Genomic DNA, 16425 nt, shown 5'->3' on the forward strand with positions numbered 1-16425 from the left:
CGCGCGCTCCGTCGCGGGCCCGGCTTCCTGCTTCCGAGGCTATAAAAGAGCTGCTTCCGGCGCCGGCGCCCGGCCTTGGTTTTCCTCCTCGGTGGCTCGCGCTGCTGCGGCCGAAAGACCCGCGATGAGTCTCCCAGGTGCGTGTGTGTGTGGTTGCCATGGGAACGGCAGAGGCCTGCTGGGGGTGGGAGAGGCCGGGCGCGGGGTTTCCATGGCAACGGGAGGCTGCTGTTGCTTTTGGGGGGTGGGGGGGGGAACAGGCGCCGTCGAGCCGCGGGGCCCCAGGATTCAGCCCCGGCACCTGTTTCCCACCCATCCCACCCATTCAGTCCCGGCCAATTTCGCGAGGAGAGGATTGCACCGCCGAGGGAGCGTGTCCCTGACCATGTGCAGAGTGCTTCCCCCCTCCCCAGGTTCCTGGGGTTGAAGGAAGCGCCCCTTCCTAGTCCGATTTCCGCCCCGGCGCCTGTAGGCTCCGCACCCCTCCTCTCTGCTTTAGTCGATCTCTGGTTTTTATTAATAATCTGATTTTTATTATCGAGAATGGGTGGCTTGATTGTTTGTTGAGCGGTGGGCAGCCTCGACAACTTAAGCAGAAAAGCCTAGGTATAAATGCCAGAGAAATAAAGGAGGCAACCGATTCTGCAGGCTATACATGAAAAGTAGTTGCCTGATGAAAGAAGGCTGAATTTAGCACCTCATTAAAAGAGCCCTTAGACTTAACAAGGCACCCGGCAGCCGTAGGCAGGCAGGAACTGTGGGAAGGACAGTGTGTGGTTTGCATGCTACTTGTGAAGAATAATAATAATAATTAGTAGTAGTAGTTTATTTCCTCCAGAACCTTGAGGAAATGGAGGCGGCTTGCAAGAATTAAAACAAATGAAGGTAAAACACAGATCACTAAAAACATATGAAAGATAATAGTTAAGATGATAATGGAATCAAAACGATGTAAAAACAAATCTGTCAAAAGGCCGGTAGCAAAAACAGCAGAGCACTATTAAAAGCCCTTTCCTTAAAAGCAGTTATTTCCCAAAAGCCTGTCGGAATAAAACGGTACCTTCTGTGGTCTTGCTTAGAAAGCTGGTTTAAAAGGGACCCATGTGGCGCCCGCCCTGTGGAACGCCCTCCCAGCAGATGTCAAAACGATAAACAACTACTTGACATTCAGAAAACATCTTAAGGCAGCCCTGTTCAGGGAAGTTTTTAATGTATGATATTTTAGTGTTTCCTGGTTTCTATGGAAGCCGCCCAGAGTGGCTGGGGGGGCCCAGCCAGATGGGCGGGGTATAAATAATAAATTATTATTATTATTATTATTATTATTATTATTATTATTATTATTATTATTATGGGGGAGCCAGGCCGCTCTGTAATTTGGCCACTGCAGCGGAAGAAGTCCTGGGTTCATACCCACCAGCCCACCCAAACAGAGTCAAGGTGATTCGTCAATCACGATCTGCAGCCAGCCAGATGCTCACTTAGGTGATCTTGGTTCCAGTAACTATCTCTCTGCCTTCCTCCTTTTTATTCTCACAACAACCTTGCAAGGTAGTTTAGCCCGAGAGATAGCTACTGGAACCAAGATCACCTAGTGAACATCTTAGCTGGCTGCAGATCTGAACCTATATCCTTTATTGATGAATCACCTTGACTCTGTTTTTCTTACGCCACTTGAGTTTTGGGGGCTGTATGAGTTTTGGGGACTTCATGGTAGGGCCCCTGCTTTGCACACAGAAGGCCTGGGGTTCAAATCCACTTAGGGCTGGGAAAGACAGTTCTGAAATCCTTCAGGTTACATATGCTTCAGGTTACAGACTCTGCTAACCCAGAAATAGTGCTTCAGGTTAAGAACTTTGCTTCAGGATGAGAACAGAAATCGTGCTCCAGCGGCGCAGCAGCAGCGGCAGGCCCCATTAGCTACAGTGGTGCTTCAAGTTAAGAGCAGTTTCAGGTTAAGAATGGACCTCTGGAACGAATTTAAGTACGTAACCCGAGGTACCACTGTACTGAGCTAGATAGACTAATGGCCTGGTTCAGGGTAAGGCAGCTTCTTATGTTCCAGTGACAAGCTATATATGAAATTAAAAGGTAGGTGTCAGCCCCATTGCCTTTGGGAAACGACAGTTCTTTTTAAAGTTTTATCTACTTTTTGTCAAACATCTTTATGTCAAGATAAGCATGCATTGAAATTCAGCCACCCTGGCAACATGGCAATTAGCTGTGCTTGGGTGAGGCACTATTAGGAAACGTGTCTTTGGCACGAAACAAGGCCTTGTAATTACAGGAGTGGATCTGGAACAGTTTCACACCCTTAAGAAGGTGGAGGGCAGCATTGCCTAAGAATATAGATACTGAAGGCAGAAATATTTGCATAGTGTTAGAATACATTTCACAAAAAGTTGTTTTTGCTGTGGTCTACTTCACATAGGAGCCTGCACACCTGCAGATTCCCAGCTTTTATTTTAAAAAGAAAGAGTAAGTTTCTAGCATTTGTAGAATCAGAGAGATAAGCAAAATGTATAGATGCTGGTCTCGTCTTTGGTGGGAATCTAGCCTGCTCCCCTCCCCCTCGTCGTTTTTAGTTCTTTACTTTGCCCCCACCCCCAGGCCTGAGGGGGGAAATCCTGCCGACACCCATGAACAGGAATATTTGCCTATTCCATTTTCAGACCACATGTAACACTGAAATCTCCATCTATCCCCTGTTATTACTATAAGACAAAGCAGGAAGTTTGAAGGGAGGGGGGAACTGGAAAGGGAATAATTGCAGTGAGGGAAATGTGTAACCTCAGGATCTGTTTTGAGATTGCTGGATTTCATTACTTAAATTATCATCATCATTATAATCTACTCTAGTTTTTGGTTTAAAAACACACAAGAGAGCTAGCAAAAAGTTAATCTGGTTGCTTATAATTGTTTAAAAGTTTTACTGATTTTTATCTGCAGCTTTTATTATGATGGTTTTATGTATATTTGTTTTCAGGTTACCGGTAGTTTCTTTGTTTTCCTTGTGTTTCGTCTACTGTTTTATTGGAGACTGCTCTTTGGTTAAATAGCTTACAAATCTTCTAAGTAAATAAGCACAATAAAAACAGGCAAACGATACATATAGCAATCATAAAATGGGAAAAAAACAGGCAATTAACAACAACAGCTGAACACACTAACATAATATATTAAAAGCCTGTTTTAAAAGAAATTCAACAAGTTGAGTAATAAGAGTGTCTCTGAGAAGAGACAGAGGACCTTCCCTGCCACGTCATGAGTGGTATCAGCATCAACCATGTCTGCAGACACCTGTGATGAGCTTCCAGCATCCTTCCTGAGCACATCCTTCTTCTGTTTTCTCCATATGTGCCCTCTGTTGCTGACTTTCAGAATCAACTGTCCTGAATCGACTGTCCTGTTTTGTCTTAGCAGGGTTGAGCCTGAAAAAATCTTCAGCTTTCGCCCAAGCCCTGAAAGCTGAACCCCGGTACTTGTTGGCCCAGAATGTGGCCACGTGCGCAGACCCCCTGGAGGTGTGCCTGGAGCGAGCCGTGGTGCAGGACACGCTGCAGGTCTTCCAGCACATGGTACCTGCTGAAGGCAAGCCCATCACCAATCAGAAGAACTCAGGTAATGGCCACCTCCCTTGAGATTGCACGCCCCATTTTAATGCTTTGCGATGCCCATCTCCGCTGTGCTCCTCTGACCCCCAGGACGCTGCTGGATCTTCTCCTGCCTGAACGTGATGCGCCTCCCCTTCATGAAGAAGTTCAACACGGAGGAGTTCGAGTTCAGCCAGTCGTACCTCTTCTTCTGGGACAAGGTGCTTCTAATTGTATTTAACTGGCCTTCTGCTTCTTGCATTTATATCCCACCTCCAAGGAATTCAAGGTGGCACACATGATTTCCCACCATCCACATTTACCCCCTGTGAAGTAGGTTGGGCTGAGAGATGGTGAGTGGCCCAAGGCCGCCCCAGAAAGCATGCCTGAGTGAGGATTTGAACCCAGGTCCGAGGCCAACACTCTTAACCGTCATGCCACACTGGCTCTCAGAGGTGCTTTCTTGAGGCTTTGTTTAGGTGCTAGGATGGGGAGCCTGTGGCTATTTGGATGTTATGAGTCTCGAGAGATGGTGGAAATTAGGGTCCAGACTCGTCTGGAGGGCTTCAGATTCCCCTCTCCTGCTTTGAGGAAAACCCAGCAGACTGGTCGGCTTCTTTCTGTAAGCAGGGGTGCCATTCAGGCTGCTGCCTTGAACTGCCACCCTCAGAACCTTTTTTTTGGGGGGGGGGGGACAGCAGCCCAGGAGGGGGCATTCTCTGTGGACTTCCATCCCTACAGAATGGTGTCCTCATTGCACAGCTATCATTGCATGCTGAAAACACACCTGACCCTATGTATTACAGTAGGTCTTAGTTCTAATTGATCTTTACGTTTTATTATCATAACTTGCTCTGGGCCCTGATGGCAGGTAATCGATTCTATAACTAAATTAATAATAACCAGGGGGCCACCACTAAGTGGGCCATCGTAGCTGTAAAAAGGCCAGAAGGTTAAGGCGGGGTAGGGTGGGCTCAATGGACCTGGTTTCTGACTGCATTCTGACTGGCTTATTTCCAGGTTGAACGCTGTTACTACTTCTTGCATGCATATGTGGAAACGGCTCAGAAGAAGGAGCCTGTGGAGGGGAGGCTGGTGCAGTTCCTGCTCTGCAATCCCTGCAATGACGGCGGGCAGTGGGACATGCTTGTGAACCTCATTGGTAAGAGAAGCTGAGGCCAAGGCATTTTGTAGTCCACCAAGGTTCCTGGGCAGAAGATCCAGCATCTTAAGCAAGGGCGGGGGAGGGGGGGCTGCTCAGCCAAGACCAGGAAATTGGGAGTTGGGATTACTGAATTCCTTGGGTGGGGCTGGAATTGCTAGAGCTTTTGAAGGTCTTCTGACGAGGTGGACAGTTGCAGTATAAGACGGAGTCAGAGTCCTTTCTCTCTGAGATCCCCACAGGATCTTCAGTCTGGTACTCTCTGACATAGTTTTTTAAAATGTATGCATTGAGCTTATGCAGCTAACCGATGGTGGAGTCAGGCCAGGCTGCCCGGCAGGGTATGTCCAAGCTCTCAGGCAAGTCCAGCATACATTACCCTGAGTCCTTTAACTGGTGATGCTGAGGACTGGACCTGGATGCACCACAGGTGAGAAGGCTCTCCTGGACTAAGGATGTGGGAGGACAGAAGTAGCCTGGGAACAGTTTCATTGTGTCAAGATCTGTGCTTATTTCACACAGCGTAAACTGAGTGCAGCAGGCAGAATGATCTTTCCTTCGGCCCATTGGTTTTGGCCGGTTACTAAAACTTGTTTCTTCCTAGAAAAATACGGCGTAGTCCCCAAGAAGGTTTTCCCTGAATCACACACCACTGAGGCCTCCAGACGAATGAATGACATTCTGAACCACAAGGTAACTAAAGTGTGTGTGTGGAGAGAGTGTTACTGTCTCTAAAATCATTCGTCTTCTCACCAGTTTGGAAACTTAAGCTCAGGCTTGTAAATAAAATGATCAAGCCCCATGGAAAGATTTAGCTGCCTGCAGGTATCCTATGTAGCACACTGATGACCTGAAAAAAAAGGATGCTAAGTGAATCTTCCCTGTCTGGTGGCTTGCCAAGAAGATTACATTTGCCATAGGTGAACAGATGAGTCCCCGTAAAGCCTGTTAAAGCCCTTAAGATCTGAGGTGGGCTTTTGGACAGACCTGACACTCCACACACACAATGAGTTGACATAGTTTTCACAACCTTCCTGTTCAGATGCTGACACCTGGCATTGCTTGCTAAGGTCCAAACCCATGGGAGCTGAATCTTTTCTTTCCAATCTGTTAAAAGGTAAATTCTATCCTGGTGCTCTCCAGATGTTCTGGGCTGCATCCCCCATCAGCCAGCTCAGCCATCTTGCCTGCTCCAGCATCCTGAATTTTGAGCGTGTTAATATCGTGCCACAAAGATTGCCATTTAGAACTTGCATTTCCCGCTTTTCTTTTCTTCCAAACAGATGCGAGAGTATTGCCTCCGGCTGAGGAATATGGTAGAGACCGGATGCAACAAGGAGGAGCTCTCTGCAGCCGTGGACACCATGATAGAGGAGGTCAGCTGCTCTTGGTGCGGGGGCGAATGCAATGGCTGAGTAAAAAGAGATATTATGTCCCTGCCCCCCCCCTTTCTCCCCGCACAGGGCCCCAGTCATGATGCTTCTCATTCTGCTGCAAGACTTTCCAAGTGCACCTTAGTCTTTATTGAGCCAGTGTGGTGTAGTGGTTAAGAGCGGTAGACTTGTAATCTGGGGAACCGGGTTCGCTTCTCTGCTCCTCCATATGCAGCTGCTGGGTGACCTTGGGCTAGTCACACTTCTGTGAAGTCTCTCAGCCCCACTCACCGCACAGAGTGTTCGTTGTGGGGGAGGAAGGGAAAGGGGAATGTTAGCCGCTTTGAGACTCCTTCAGGTAGTGATAAAGCAGGATATCAAATCCAAACTACTACTACTACTACTACTATTTTTCTTCTTCTTCTTCTTCTTCTTCTTCTTCTTCTTCTTCTTCTTCTTCTTCTTCTTCTTCTTCTTCTTCTTCTTCTTCTTCTTCTATCTCACCTTTTCCTCCAGAGAGCTCAAGATGGCATACCTACTTCTCCTCTTCCCCATTTCACCCTCACAACAACACTGTGAAGTAGGTTAGGCTGAGAGGCTGTGACTGGCCCAGGGTCCCAGTGAGTGTCAGGGCCAAGTGGAGATTCAGGCCCTCGTCTCTCCCAGGTCCCAGTCCAGCACTCTAACCCCTACGGCACACTTGCTCTCACACTCTCCTGTTGTGATCCCAAGATTCCCGCTGTATAAATTTTCCATGGATAAAAAAGAAAGAACTGCTAGGATGAGGTTGAACTGTCTCATTGCACATTTAGTTAAGAGCAGATTGTTCACAGGCCTCCCCAGGCCTGTTTCACGTTTTTGGTGGTGGCAAGCTTATTGAACGTGGAGTTTGGGGTGGCACGTGTGTCCACGCCCTCTGAAGTCTTGGGAAACGATCGCACTTTGTAGATCCTGCTGCCTCACTGTGTTCTTGGTCCAATTTTTCTTAAATCGGAATAGAACTCTGCCTGGGAGGAAGCGTAACATGCCTGCTTCTTGATTAGGGCAATTTCACTAATCTTCTGTCAAAAGTATAACTGAGCACAGCTTGGACCAGTCTTTGCAGCTCTGAAAGTGGTGCCTTAACAGAGAGATGCAGAGTGGTTGTGCTGTTTACAATTTGGAGGGGCAGATTGTCTACCCAGCTGCACTCTTTCTTCTCTCTCTCTTGCCAAAGCTGCCAAGAGGAAAGGTGTGTCAGGCTGTTTTAATTTTACTTTTTTACAGGAGTTGCATTGTCCTTCAGTGCATTTCTGCAAAGCCCTTGGTGCCTCCCTAAGTGTCAGTCCAGGGTGCCTGCACTAGAGGGCAGCAGACAACAACGTATATAATTTTTTTTGCTGTTGTCCAGGGCACTGCAGCTCCATGCTGGCTTCCCCGTCTCTTCTCCCAGAACGGCCTCCATCAAACTGGTGGCCATTCCACCTGACCATTGTGTAACGTTTATTAGGGAGCAGAATGAAAGAGCCCATAGATTTCCTCTCCCCTTCTGTTCCTTTTTGCCTCCTCTGTCACGTTGCTTAGCTTCCATGCTGTTGTTCAAAAAGCTATAAACCCGCTTGATGCCTTCGGCAGAACAGCAGCTTATAAGCATAGCGAGCAATTAAGCAAAACGAGGGTTTGTGAGTCACAAGCATCAGTTCCCTCTGGCCGATTTGAAGGGAGGCGCCTGGGTTCCACCTTCCACTAATCTGCTTTCCCTCCCCAGGTGTTCAGAATAGTGACCATCTGCCTGGGGAGCCCTCCGGACTCCTTCTGCTGGGAGTTCTATGACAAGGAGAAGGCCTACCACAAGATTGGGCCAATCTCGCCGCTGCAGTTCTACAAAGAGCACGTCAAGCCCATCTTCGACATGGAAAACAAGGTTGGGCAATGTGGTAAACACAAGGCAGCCTGTGGACAATCATTGGCCCCCTGTCTGTGCGATCCTTTTTAGATTTTGGAAACGGATAAGACACACCCCTGCCCCACACGGTCTCCTGGAGCCTTCCCAGTCTGTTGCTCCCTTCTTTTCGTTTAATACCACAACCCCTCTTCAGTCTGTTCGAAGGTTGTGGCATGGCTGCAATCATAGAATTGTAGAGTTGGAAGGGACCCCCCCAAGGTCATCTAGCCCAACCCCTGCAAACCTGGAATCTCAACTGAAAGAACCCCTGACAGATGGTCCCCCAACCTCCCTTGAAAAACCGCAAATGCTGGGAAGTCCATCACCTTCCGAGGTAGTCGGTTGCATTGCTGAACAGCTCTTACTGTCAGAAAGTTCTTCTTAATGTTTAGTTGGAAATCCTTACAGAAAGGCCCACCAGATTTCCAACCCCAGATCTCTATTTGGGGGCCAAGCATTGATTGGTCAGATGGTGATAAAATTGTGACCCAGAACATAAAAAACGAGATGAGTCTAGCAAAGGATATTTGCTGTTGAGAAACGGCACCCCTCATATTATTTCCAAACTTCCATCTTGTTTGAAATGGAACCTCCAGGTTAAGTGGTAGCCTACCTCTGAATATAATAATAATAATAATAATGATAATAATAATAATGATAATAATAATAATAATTTATTTATACCCCGCCCATCTGGCCGAGTTTCCCCAGCCACTCTGGGCGGCTTCCAATCGAGTGTTAAAAACAAAACAGCATTAAATATTAAAAACTTCCTTATAAAACCTGCTGGGGACAAACAGGAAATGGCCATCTCTGGCCATGCTCTCCTTGTGAGCATTTTAGTTGGCTGCTATTGCTGGGTCCAGCAGAGCTGGGAGGAGTGACCTCCTTGAAATTAACCTTTTGCGCTAACTCAGCCCTTTGACTTGACAGGTTTGCCTGGTGAACGACCCTCGGCCCCAGAACCAATACAACCAGCTTTACACGGTGGAGTACCTGAGTAACATGGTGGGGGGCCGGAAGACTCTTTACAACAACCAGCCCATCGAGCTCCTGAAGAAACTGGCAGCCGCTTCTATTCGGGACGGAGAGGTTTGGCCAGCCCCTTTCTTTGTTTTGCTCCTTAGCACAGTGTCTTCCTGCTCTTTGCTTCAACTGAAGGGTCCTGATTGTCGCCTGCTCTCTCCTCAGGCCGTGTGGTTTGGGTGTGACGTTGGGAAGCACTTCAACAGCAAACTGGGCATCAATGACATGAATATGTAAGTGCCTGTGGGGTGGGGGAAGAGGGCCGTGATCCTGCACACAGTCCCCCTGGGGATTGTGGGTGTGCACGTCAAGCTCAAACTTTGCTTTGCCTCCATTTCTTTGTTCTTCCGCAAGCTCAGAGCCCCCTGGGCCACAGATCTGCTGTACCTCGTGCTTAACTGCTCCTGTATGTTGTTGTTTAGTCGTGTCCGACTCTTCGTGACCCCCTGGACCAGAGCACGCCAGGCACTCCTGTCTTCCACTGCCTCCCGCAGTTTGGTCAAACTCATGCTGGTAGCTTTGAGAACACTATCCAACCATCTCGTCCTCTGCCGTCCCCTTCTCCTTGTGCCCTCCATCTTTACCAACATCAGAGTCTTTTCCAGAGAGTCTTCTCATCTGATGAGGTGGCCAAAGTCTTGGAGCCTCAGCTTCAGGATCTGTACTTCCAGTGAGCACTCAGGGCTGATTTCCTTCAGAATGGAGAGGCTTGATATTCTTGCAGTCCATGGGACTCTCAAGAGTCTCCTCCAGCACCAGAATTCAAAAGCATCCATTCTTCGGCTAGCGGCCTTCTTTATGGTCCAGCTCTCACTTCCATACATCACTACTGGGAAAACCATAGCATTAACTATATGGACCTTTGTTGGCAAGGTGATGTCTCTGCTTTTTAAGATGCTGTCTAGGTTTGTCATTGCTTTTCTCCCAAGAAGCAGGCGTCTTTTAATTTCGTGGCTGCTGTCACCATCTGCAGTGATCATGGAGCCGACCTGATAAATGTGTTTACTCCGCAATTTAGGATTACTAGGGAAGGCACTTTCACTGAACCCCACACTTAACGTGCATTTCGTGTGTGCTGCTTTGTAGATTTAACCACAAGCTGGTGTTTGGCGTGTCCGTCAAGAACATGAACAAGGACGAGCGACTGATCTTCGGGGATTCGCTGATGACCCACGCCATGGTTATTACTGCCTTCACTGAGAAGGTGGGTGTTGGGGCAGCAGGGTGGGTGATGGAGTTCCTTCCCTTCCTTTCTACCTATATGGCAGTCAACCAGACAATAATTGCACGCACAACCTGTTCATGGAATCCTCCTGGGGACGGTGTGTGCTTTTGAAAGAGGGACAGAGAACCGGTGGCCCTCAAATGTTTTTGGGCTCCATCTCCCATCCGCCCTAGCCAGCCTGGTCAGGGGATGATGGGAACAGCAGTCCAGCAACACTTAGAGGGCGACAAAGGTTCCCCATCTCTGCTCTGAGAAGTTGTATTCCATACATGTGAGAGACAGAGGGATGCTTCCACTGAGAGGAGAACAACATGCAGAGAACATCTGTGACTTTCCAGAGACTCTTGGATTCCCAACACCCACCTGTCTCAGCAGGAGCATGGCCAGCGGTCTGGGGTGCTGGGAGCTGGTGGAAGGTCCCATCCCACTTCTAAAGTGCCTTGTCTACAAAGACCACCGTTCTTTTATGATGAATTATAGAATTGTAGAGTTGGTATCTGGATGATGGTGGTGGCGAGAGCACTGAGGCCACCAACGCCCCCTCCCCCTTCCCAGAGGCACCTGCTCTTCCCCCAAGGAGCTCAAGAGGCAGCACAGGGGCTCCATGACCACCACCACAATCCCATGGCCAATGCTTTGTTATTTTACATTATGCATTTCAGGTACACAGCCTTCCAAAGCTTTCTCAATTTACCGTGTGTCTCCAGTTTCACAGACAGAAATATACAAAGGTTAGCAACGATGAAAGGTAGTAAAGACAGCGATGGAATTACTTTAAAAGCCAGGCAAAATCAACCCAATGAGATCGGACCCTCCTCTCTCTCCTTAATCCAAGAGGGATGCTCAGTCCCTCTGCCCCGCTGGGTCCTTGCTAGCCAGAAAGGGCTTCTCTATACATTTGGAGGCTCCGCACCTCAGAAATCCAGAACGTTAAAACGGAGGAGCAAGGCAAGATTAAAAGCCGCAATGCCCCTAGGCCTTTTTTGCCAATGTTTGGCAGATTTATAATTCTCACTAAAAGCTTCTTTAGGCTAAAAGCAGGTATTAAAACATGGGGCTTCCCCCCCCCTTTTTTTAAAAATACCTGTTGTGCAAACAGGCTTTAACTACAACTGTGATGTAATTTTCTTTTCCCATGAGGGACGTTTAATCCTTGCCAGCATTCAAAACTAAGCTAAATGTGGCTTGATTGAATTTTAAGAGCTTGAAAGTAATTCCAGTCAGGCCTTCAGAGGTTCTTGCCACCATCTCTTCCAGCTGCCTCGCATGGACCTGAGCACAGTTTGGACCCAAAGTCTTTAAAAGTACTGTAGCATGATTTATTTATTACCACATGTATATCCTCCTTCCAAGGACCTCAAGGTGGTGTACAGGGTCTTATCACTCTCCAATTTATCAAAATATTGATAAATTCAGTAGCTTCATATATACACTGTATAAAATATCCGCAATAAAAGTACATGTCTAGCTAGGCCTGCAATATTCTGCATGCTATATTCTCCACACTGTAGAACTCCTTATGTGATCCAGATACTAGGCTTTTAGCTTTTGGGGTTGTAAAGGCACGGGTGAGGGATGCTTTCAGCAGTTTGTGAAATGAAAGCGCAGGTGTCATCTGTCAGGTAAGGGAGGCATTTTATTTCTCTGCTATAAATCCACAAGCATGTGTAATTCTGCCCTTCCTCCTGTTGACCCCTGCATTTCCCCCTCTTTCCAGCCAGAGCAAGAGGGCTGCTTCGAAAAATGGCGCGTGGAGAACTCATGGGGCGAAGACCGTGGGAATAAAGGTAATGTGTTGCTAACGCGGTTGCTGAAAGTTGGGCTGGCCTCCTTTCGTTTTGCATCAGGGGGGTTGTCTGGATTCTGGGGCAGGGGGTTGGACTAGATGACTTCCAGGTGTCCCTTCCAGTGCTAAGATTCTCAACAGCGTGCGTATTGGGATAGCGAGCTTAATTCTGGGCCAGTTTAGCATTCGAAGCCTATGCAGTTTGCCCTGCCTCTCTGCCTTAGCAGAATCCTGACAGGCTGGTGGTCCGGCCTGGTTTGAGTGAATTCTTCCCTTTTGCCCTCCATCACTTCAGGCCTCTCCAACCTGGGGTCTCTTCCCAACGCTGAATTTTCCTGGGTTTGTGATGTGGCTCCTGGACCTCCCTCCTTTCCTGTGTTCTGCACTCTCTGCCAGGATCGCCATTGGGCTGTGTGTGTCCCCCACCTCCTTTTAATTACTCCGGGGTCATAAGGCAGAGATTATAGAATTCCTGCATGGGGTTTATTGCACAGAGAGAGAGAGACAGCACATGAGCACTGACTGGGCTGCCGTTCCTTTAAGCTCCTGATGGAATCTTATTTTGTGTAGAAAGTTCATTACCCTTTCTTCGAACAGCCTCCAGTGGGGGAAACCTTTGCTATTGGTTGTACGATTGGGATGACAACAAGCAGCGTCTTTGTCTAGCAGAATTGTAGCTGCCACATGTGTTCCGTTTCCCTCTTCACTTCCCCTGGGAGTTGGTGGAAGACAAGAGCCCACGGTGCCCTCGAGCCTTTATGCTACCCATGGCCATTTCAAAGAGCCAAGGACTTTTCTGCGTGTACCAGTGTCTCCCATTGAGATTGGAGCTTCTGTTTGCATAACAAGAGCTTTCGTGGAACAGCAGGCGCAGGACTATCTCAATGATCCAGGCGCGCAGGTGGCCCTCACCCCCGCTTCCCAAAAAAGCCGCCTGGAGGTCAAGGCACAGCTATTCTTAGCCCTTCGTTTACCCATCTGTTTTATGAGCGTGCTAAAACCCAGAGTCGCTCCAGCAGTTAAAAACACACACACACACTCCTGCCATCAACCACAAGAGACGAGTGCGAACCACTTTGAGCTTTCAAAGTTTAAAAATAACCCGGCGAAAGCGAGACAGATTACCGGCATTCCTCAGAGTTTACCTTCTCCAGCCTCCTAGCAGGGCAGCCAGGAGGCGTGAGGTTGATTCCTTGAGCTTCTTAGCCTCTTACTGTTCTACGTGGAAGTCTCACTCCCACTCAGAGGCAAAGCCTGCTTTTAATGAATGGGGCCTGAATGGGGCTTTTTCCTCGAGGGCTCTGGCCTTGCCCCTGAGCAGACTTTGGGGGCCTCTCACTTTAGGGGCCAAGCAGAGCCCTCTCGCCACCTCTGCCCAATCAGTCCCTTGCAATGGCCAACCCTGGTTGCGGCTGCTCTTTTCCACTTGCCAAGCAGGCAAAATGCTTTATAGCCTCTCTGCCCTGCAAGGTAGGCCTCTGTGTGTGTGTGTGTGGGGGGGAGAATCAGGCTGAAGAAGAGAGCCGCTTGCCCCAGGCTCATCGCCTGAAGGCTGGCCAAGGCGACTGGCAATGTTCCTTCTGTAAGGACGGTGTGGTTTGCTTGCAGAATGTGTCTTGGGCATTGATTCAATACATGTGTATTGCGGGCACAGAATTTGGTCAAGCCTGAGTACTCTGTCTTAGTGATCCTTACAACACAGGCCTATAAAACAGGGCAGCAGCGGTTAGTGCTACAGTGGTACCTCGGGTTACGTACGCTTCAGGTTACAGACTCCGCTAACCCAGAAATAGTACCTCGGGTTAAGAACTTTGCTTCAGGATGAGAACAGAAATCGTGCTCCAGCGGCACAGCAGCAGCAGGAGGCCCCATTAGCTAAAGTGGTGCTTCAGGTTAAGAACAGTTTCAGTATGAATTAAGTACATAACCAGAGGTACTACTGTACTAACATTATTTCTGCATTGCAGCTGGGTGTGCTGAGGCTCAGAAGAGCAGTTGCTAGCTTAAGACACCACCTAACCAATCTGTCTTGCTTGGGGCGAGATTGTCCGGAGGGCTTCCTGGCTCTAAGGCTGGGCTCTGCAGTGCTATGCCTGTGGGAACCCTCAGTTGTTGGCGTCAGCTTCGCCCCTCCCCTCCCAATTCTAACCTTACTTTAAAAGTGTTTTGGGCCTTCTATGTTTGCAGGGGGTGGGTGCCTATTTTTTTGGCTAGTTTGCCTGCTTTTTAAATACATGTTTTATTTTGGGGGGGGTGTAGGTGTGCTACATGGGAGGAGTTTGAGTATTTCCAGTTTTTCCTCTGCGGAAGGGCTATTTTGCAGAACCTGTGAAATAGTTTCTTAGGTTTCCAAATGAGTTCTTAGCCTCCCACACCCATGTTTTTGGGACTCCTCTTCTAGCTGCTTTCCCACGCCACATCCTCCAGGGCAGACCTCTAGCTGCTGCTCCAAAGTCGTCATTTGCAGATATGGCCCTCCGAGAGGGTTTTGGGGATAGCTGGCCTCTTGAAAAAGCCTGGGCTTGTGTGGGAAGGCCAAGCAGCATTCTGGCAGGCCCCTTGTTTAAGGAAGAGGTGAAGAATGAGGATGTTAGATTTGGCACTCAGGCTTGGCTAGGCGTGGAGGCATTAAAATAACAAGCCCCAACGTCAGTCCTCGAAGAGGGTTGATAGAGTATTGCCTGAAACAACAGAGGCAAGATTAGACTCAGGGGCTTAGCTGGAGGATGATGAGTTATGGAGGAAACGCTTAACCCTTTTGTATGGTGCTTTGGGTCCAGATCGCCTGGTCTGGGTTTACCAGCTTAGCATTGTGATCCTGTTGCTGAAAGGCAAGGTCAGATCTTAGACAGGGTTGGAGCATCTGACCTGTTAATTGCAGAGGCAAAGCCACTAGAGGAAACCTGAAAGGCCAATCCTCGGTCACTCAGGAATTTCCAAAAACTCTGGGTTTGTAAAGTGGTGTTTTTGGAAGCTCCTGGGTTTTGCTTCCAAACACAAAATACAAGAGACACCACGGGAGACCTCATCTGTTCCTTGTAGGATTTTGACTTGTGGTGTTTCTTGATGCAGGGGAAAGGCAGAAAAATGTTCCGGGGAGGAATTTGATCTGGTTTGAGCTTGGTTTGCCTATTTCCCTCCCCGAAGCACATTTGACATTGCAAGCACCACCCAGTCCGCTGGTACAAAGCAAGGAAAGGGGCCTGTATTCAATTAGCTGTGAAAATTAATGGGTCCTTAATGTTCAGAAGCAGTCTACCTCCATGCAGATTTTGCAGGGCTGCCCTCTTAGATTTCAGTGTGGCATAGAGGGCAGGGGCCCCCCGGGTGGCACCTCTTAAGCTGAGCATCTCTTAGTAGACCTTGTCCCGTCCTCCTCTTCTCCAGGTTACCTTATCATGACTGATGACTGGTTCTCCGAGTACGTCTACGAAGTGGTGGTGGACAGGAAGCATGTGCCAGAGGACGTCTTAGCTGTGATGCACCAGGAGCCAGTCGTCTTGCCTGCATGGGACCCCATGGGCGCTCTGGCTAAGTGAACTGGTGTGTGTGTGTTGAGGGGGCTCTCTGCTGCCTCCTTCTGGTCAACCTTGAAGCAAGCATGGGGGGGATCTGGAGGGCCAGGAGCCAACGCCATGTGGCCCCATGAGCAAACTCCCACTTGAGGTGCCAGTCTTGAAGAGTGGTGCCCTGTGGATCTTCAGAGGAAACAGTGCTTTTTCTGTGGACGGGGCTACTCTGCAACCTTTGCGTCGACATGTGTGCTTTTCATTGTAGTATAATCCTTTTCTTTTCTTTTCTTTTTTAAAAACACCCTCTAAAATTATTTTATTCATATACTCGTTTTAAAACTTCAGAAATGATTCTTTCATGCAAACCTTGTATAGAAAAAGATGGGTGGGGGGTGAGATGAACGCTTGGGGTGATTGCGTACCACAAAGGGCCACCAAGTGGAGATTAATTGCTTGTTGGTTGTGATTTTGAGCTGCTTGGCTGCTTGCTTGTGGGGAGAGAGGCATATAACCCATGGTGCACGATGCTGCCCACTTCCTCCGTGATCTTCATCTGTCTTGTCTTTTCCAACTGAGATGTGGTCTGAATTTAACAGCCTTCTCCCTGGAGCACCTGAATCACAGCCCAGGGGATTCCCCCCCCCCCCAACCACCACTGAGGCTCAGCTGAAACAACGGAAAGAGTGGCTGCAATGGCTACATTCCAGAATGCCCAGTTCCTGGGTAAAATGGGATTTTTAAAAAATGGCTGCGTTTTTATTTGAATGCCATCTACAACTACCTGGTGCTATGGAGCGTTTGAATAAAAACACTTTGCTGAATGA

General features: G+C 48.4%; 1 protein-coding gene across 1 annotated transcript; it reads left to right on the top strand.

Annotated features, from left to right (window-relative positions):
* The first annotated feature begins 8 nt into the window (after window positions 1-8).
* Window positions 9-16425, top strand: BLMH (bleomycin hydrolase). Its single transcript, XM_081890539.1, has 12 exons — window positions 9-137; window positions 3424-3621; window positions 3705-3814; window positions 4614-4755; window positions 5360-5448; window positions 6039-6131; window positions 7876-8031; window positions 8986-9144; window positions 9244-9311; window positions 10165-10282; window positions 12021-12090; window positions 15477-16425. Exons 1-12 carry the CDS (start codon window positions 125-127, stop codon window positions 15626-15628), a joined length of 1368 nt encoding a protein of 455 aa, XP_081746665.1. The 5' UTR covers window positions 9-124; the 3' UTR covers window positions 15629-16425.

Source organism: Podarcis melisellensis (assembly GCF_964234715.1).
Source record: "Podarcis melisellensis genome assembly, chromosome: 15".
Taxonomy (NCBI): domain Eukaryota; kingdom Metazoa; phylum Chordata; class Lepidosauria; order Squamata; family Lacertidae; genus Podarcis; species Podarcis melisellensis.